The sequence below is a fragment of the Monopterus albus genome, unplaced genomic scaffold (genome assembly GCF_001952655.1).
Source record: "Monopterus albus unplaced genomic scaffold, M_albus_1.0 scaffold189.1, whole genome shotgun sequence".
Lineage (NCBI taxonomy): Eukaryota > Metazoa > Chordata > Actinopteri > Synbranchiformes > Synbranchidae > Monopterus > Monopterus albus.
The window spans coordinates 270,195-276,194 of NW_018128069.1; the positions used below are offsets into that span (position 1 = coordinate 270,195).

The window sequence follows — 6,000 nt, forward strand, 5'->3', positions numbered from 1 at the left end:
GAAAACATTTTTTGCATGCACAGTTTATATTATCATAAAAAGAATAATGTATTTGAAGCAAAGCAAAATGTGTACTGTAGTTAGTGTGTTTGCATTGTATAAATATGCATCACTAACCTCTGCGGCTCAGCTTCACCCGCTGACCTTCTCACAAACTGCCGAGCTTTGTACACTCATCCTCTCTCTCGACACCTCAGCTCTGTGCACGCTCATCTGTGGCACAACGTTACAGATGTGCCATAAAACCAGCCAATCACTTCCAGGAGAAGATGAACTATGATTGGCTGTAACGCTGTGCCAGAGTTGTGCCTGATAAAAACATCTCTTTAAAATATAGTTTGTGTGCATGCAAACGCCATTTTCCTGTTGTACGATCAGGAATGAGCCACAAGTATAACGCCTCAGCGGTCAGTTTATTAGGAACCCCTGTCAGTCTAACCTCCTCCATGAAGGTGATGATGTTCAGTTTGTGTCCAACCTGTGTCACAGAGGTGTGGATTCACATGTGTGACCACTGCGGAGGCTGCAGGTTGTGCTGCTGTTGTTTGTTATTTTGTCCATCCCATTGATATCACTGAGGCTAAACCATGTGTGAAAAATGTATGCAGGTTCGATCGACCATCAGTGACTTTGCTGTGTTCCTGACTATCATGGTCATGGTGCTGGTGGACTATCTGGTGGGGGTTCCTTCACCCAAACTGCATGTACCCGACAGCTTTAAGGTAATGCCCGGCTCCATGGCTCCACCATTACACTGCTACAAAGTATGTTGTGTACCAACAGTAAAGGTACGTTTCTGTGTCGGGGTTTAACCATAATGGGACGTGTAATGCAAAAATGCTGGAACTGTCCTTTAACACATTTAGGGTTATAGCAGTTCACTCTGGTTCCTGATGTTAAATCAGATGTTCGGTTGGTTGAACGAGACACCTCCTCAGCAGATGTTAGCCTCGCGTGACTTCTATTTATTTTGTTTTTTAAATCTATTTTTGGCTAATGTGTTATAATGCTGCTGCTCCGTTATCTTCAGGTTAATTCAAGTTTCTGTTTGTCTGATTAGCCTGATGCTGAAAACAAAAGCAGTGAGGTGACAGTAGCTAATCACAGCTTCTGTATCAGATACACAGAGAATTGACTTGTCTTGTAAAACAGTGTCACCTGAATATGCCTCTACTAATAGTTTATGTATTTTAGATATTGTTGATTTCTTTATTTTAAAGGCCACTGCTGGTGAGTTATGATTTTTCATGAAGCTGAATCATAAATTCCTAAATGCACAGTAACATACTATGATTTTACATTGTTCCTAAACTTATCCACACACATGCTTTACCGTCAGTATATTTTTCTCCATTTAATTCAACTTTAAATGAAGAATACAACTGGAGCCACTGAAATGCTCTCATGAGGCTGTGTAGCTCATTAGAACGAGTGGTTAGAGCCTGGTCTCTGTCCTCGTTCTGGGCCACAGAGCTCCACTGTGTCCAAACACCATTGACCCATCAGCGGCCACAGTGTTACACTGGCTGACATGTTCCTCCGTCACCATGGACACACACACGCCGTCCTGGTGCCTCTACACTGGAGACAAAATGCGGATTCATCTGCTGCTGAAAGTAGAACCACTTCAAAGAACATGGTGTTCCAATGAAATGGATTCAGTAAAGCAGCTGAAATGCAAATAGAAATGGAGTGACTCCACATATACTAGGCAAAAGCTTCGGCCACTTTGTAAGCTCTAACCAAGGGCAGTGTGTTGATATCTACCGCTGCTGTTTTGTCTGTGTCCGTTCAGCCCACGTCAAACACTCGAGGGTGGCTGATCTCCCCTCTGGGACCGAATCCCTGGTGGACTCTGCTGGCTGCCACCATCCCAGCTCTACTCTGCACCATCCTCATCTTTATGGACCAGCAGATCTCCACCGTCATCATCAACAGGAAGGAGAACAAGCTCAAGGTTTGGACGACTGACTGCTGGGGCTGACAGGCTTGTCTCTGATAGAGCATCTCAATGATAATCCTTCCCTCCCTGTGTGTGTGTGTGTGTCTCACTGCAGAAAGGCTGTGGCTACCACCTGGACTTGCTGGTAGTGGCCGTGATGCTGGGCGTGTGCTCCATCATGGGCCTGCCGTGGTTCGTGGCGGCGACTGTGCTCTCCATCTCACACGTCAACAGTCTGAAGCTGGAGTCAGATTGTGCGGCGCCCGGCGAGCAGCCAAAGTTCCTGGGCATCAGAGAGCAGAGAGTCACTGGCTTCATGATCTTTGTCCTGATGGGCTGCTCCGTCTTTATGACCTCCATCCTCAAGGTGAGTGCTGCCGCTGTGGTCCTCACAAAGATAGATGTTTGTCTGTGAGCCTGCTGGAGGTTCAACTACTGTATCTTGTCAGTATTTACATTTAAGATACCACTAAGTTCACTGTGTTCATTCTTCAACAGACTTACAATGTTTATACCTCAGCTGAAACTGTCTGGATATAAACTTATGAAATTAACTTGGCAGCATTTACATTTCAAACATTGTGTGTCTGTGTGTGTCCATCAGTTAAAGCTCAAGTATTTTTACTTCAACTGACACTAACTCTTCAGATTTGTACTTTGACACCAACATTACAGTATTTCACTTCAGCAGAAACCTGTTGAAGCATTTATACTTCAACTAACTTCAGTATTTACATTAATTAGTATTTACTTCGACTCTTACTAATATTTCAACATTTACACTTTATCAAACTCAACATTTATGATTATTTCACAGTATCTTCCCCAGTTTATCAGCATTTCAAATAATACTTAAAATGCCTTTACAGTATTTTATTTATTTATTCAGCTGTCCCGGCACCTGTTTTGGGAATTTAAATCTACGGCGCCTCCCCGAAATAAAATGTGTATATCTCCGCAGCCACACAGTGTATTTGGTTACTTTCGGTGTCAAACGAAAGGGAACACTTGTGAGATTTGTCAGGAGGTGTAAATACCTTTCGATGTTTTGTTTTTGAAGAGTAAATAAAGATGGAACACGGCACAGCCAGGGCTGACGCTCTCCTCATTTGCAGGACAATAGCTTGGTCCCAGAATTCCGCATACAGACAAATGACCCCTCATTGGATTCCTCTCGACCTATAGAATGAGGCTATCGAGTTTCTGGCCTTATTGACAGCATCGTGGACCAATGGCAGTCGATAAGACCGCACCATAGGGGGAGGGGGGCTTCTGGCCAGCACCAATGTAAACCTGTTTCTATCCAGCCAGAACCCTCCTAACTTCAAAATAATGGTATTTTCCAAACCGACGCCATTTTGTGAGTCAGGAAATGCAGTGTTTGCAACGACGAAAAACTTATTTTTCTGAATAAAAACATCAAAGGTACGATGAGAAATTTCGCTCTACTTTTCGCGAATCGATGTCTGTTGTTGAAGTTTGTTGGCTTGTATCTCTGTAACGCTTTTACGTTTTTACCGATGCATTTATGGAATCTGTGAAGTGTGGGCTTTGTTTTGAGCCGTGGCTAGCGGTGTTTTGATGGATTATAGTCGGTAAAATATGACAAAATATGAATCGTATGCCCTGGCAGAGCGCCCCCTAGTGGACCTGAGATGTTGCTTTATTGTGCTTTATTGCTTTTGCTGTGTTTATTGTGTGGAAAAATGGTTTATATGACGTTGTAGCCGAGGTTTCGCTGAACATTTTGATGTATACATTGTTGGGGTCGGCTATCACAACTTGCATAGCATTCCTGTATTTTCCGTTCAGCCCGAGGGTCCCCTTTGAAGGGGACCTCAGGGTTGTTAACCAGGGAAACCCGTTTAGGATAAATACCTCTGTTATAGCCTCTGTTATAGAGCAGGACAGCAGCATATACAAATCAGACTAAATCTACAGAGTTGAGAACACAGAGACTAAAAAAAGTCAGTCGTAAGTTAAAAAGAGGAGCAGTAACCTTTCAGTAGTTGTACATGGAAATTTCTTTAAAGATGCTTGAGCGTAATTCTTTCCTCGTCTTTCAGTACATCCCAATGCCTGTCCTGTACGGAGTCTTCCTCTACATGGGAGTGTCCTCGCTAAAAGGCATTCAGGTCTGTCTCTGTGTTCATCTGTTCGTCCTGCTGCAGCTTCATTGCATTGTTTCTGTCATCCATCTGTTGTTCTGCCTCTCTGCAGCTGTTTGACCGGATCAAACTGTTTGGCATGCCGGCCAAACACCAGCCCGACCTGATCTACCTGCGCTACGTCCCGCTGTGGAAGGTCCACGTCTTCACTGTGGTGCAGCTGTCCTGCCTCGTCGTCCTCTGGGCCATCAAGGCCACGGCTGCTGCCGTTGTCTTCCCCATGATGGTGAGTGATTCCCATTACAAACAAGCCAAAGTGCTTTATTTTACTATACTTTAACCGCTAAAGTTGACACCTCCACTTTAGTGCACAGGCTTAAAATAAGGTTTCTGTTTTGCAACCCTTTTGATCAAACCAGTCAGGTTTGTGGACTTTTTCTTCATGACATCATGTTTATTGGAGTAAACCTTGGCTGTATTTTACTCACTGGACTTTTATGGGCATAGTGGTGTGGAGTATTTACTGCTTGGACGTCTGCGTTCAAATGTTTTTTTTCTGTGTAGGGCTGGTTATCATCCCAAACTTTTCAGTACTGATACCTGGGGGTGACAGTGGGGCAGTGGGTAGAACAGTTGTCTCCCAGCCGGAAGGTTGAGGGTTCAAATCTCAGTGCCTGCAGCCCACATGGCAAAGTGTCCTTGGGCAAGACACTGAACCCCCCAAGTTGCCCATGATTGTGGCGCGTAGGCACACAGCGGCCCAGGGCCCTCTGCTCCAAGCCAAATTTTGTTGTGCATGTTACAATGACAATAAAATAAAAGCTTCTTCTTGACTTCAATACCAGTTCCTAAATGATACTTTTTATACCAATTTTATAAAATCAACAAAAATAAATACATTACACATTTTGGTACAAATCATTAGTTTTATTTTTCAGTTCCTTGGCATCTTTGTGTGCTCAATCTTAAGTTCTGTTAACATTAACATCAATAAATAAAAATGAAGATAAGCATTTTTCGATACTTGATGGTATTGAAGTAATTTGAATCAACAGGATGTCAGGTTCGGCGCGTGACGCTGCCGATAATGTCGTGGGTGAACTCTATTAAATTGCCAGACGAGGATATGTGAATAACCGTCTCTTTATTAAGAGCACTAACGCTTAACAAAAATGAGACAAGGCACGGTGAACACACAAAACACACTTACAGAGTGATGATACAGTCCACAGTCAGAGCCAGCAAACACATACGGCAAAGGGAATCCAAAGTTTGTAGTCCAAAGGGAAAGTCCGATAATTCATACACAGGGCAGCAGTCCGAAACAAGAGGGCAGGGCAGAACAGAATTATCAAAGTATATGATCCGGGTCAAAACACAAAATACCAAAACCGAAAAATGCTGAAGAGTCAGAGCTGGAGTCTAGAACAATCTGGCAGCGTCCTGGTGGGAGGACGCTGCCTAAATACAGGTGAAAACAGGTGCAAATGTAACCCTGGGCAACACTCGCATCTTGCCCCGGCCTTAAGGACAATCTAGACCCCTGCTCTTAGATCACTAAGTTCGACAAGGAGATTGGCAGCAGAGACTCCACCCAATTATCGATCCGACCTCCAGCCCACAAGAAATTCCCCACACTCAACCCGTGACCCGTTACAAAAAAAGATTGTATTTATAACAACGTAAAATTGACAGATTTACACAAAACAAATTAAGTCATTAGCATGGAGCACGTACGTATAGGAAAAAAATGAAAGAACAGGAAAATTAATATATCTGTTGTTCATACTCTGAAACCCACTTAGTTACTTCAAGTGTCTCTGTAGGGTTTGTCTCCGTATCTGGAGTAAGGCTTGTAGATTGTAAGAATTAATAGTGAAAGGAAAAAAAAAAGATGTTCAGTTCTTGTTCAATCGGTCTCCTCTAAGTCAGTCCTACCGCCTCCTGGAA

General features: G+C 43.4%; 1 protein-coding gene across 3 annotated transcripts in view; it reads left to right on the top strand.

Moving 5' to 3' along the window:
- LOC109970046 (sodium bicarbonate cotransporter 3-like) overlaps positions 1-6,000 on the top strand; it is a 64,487-nt gene that overhangs the window by 48,603 nt on the left and 9,884 nt on the right. For all 3 annotated transcript variants that reach the window (XM_020617347.1, XM_020617346.1, XM_020617348.1), the window contains 5 exons: positions 609-722; positions 1,796-1,957; positions 2,058-2,309; positions 4,009-4,077; positions 4,163-4,336. In XM_020617347.1, the coding sequence (XP_020473003.1) occupies positions 609-722; positions 1,796-1,957; positions 2,058-2,309; positions 4,009-4,077; positions 4,163-4,336 (771 nt within the window). The remainder of the gene's footprint in view (positions 1-608; positions 723-1,795; positions 1,958-2,057; positions 2,310-4,008; positions 4,078-4,162; positions 4,337-6,000) is intronic.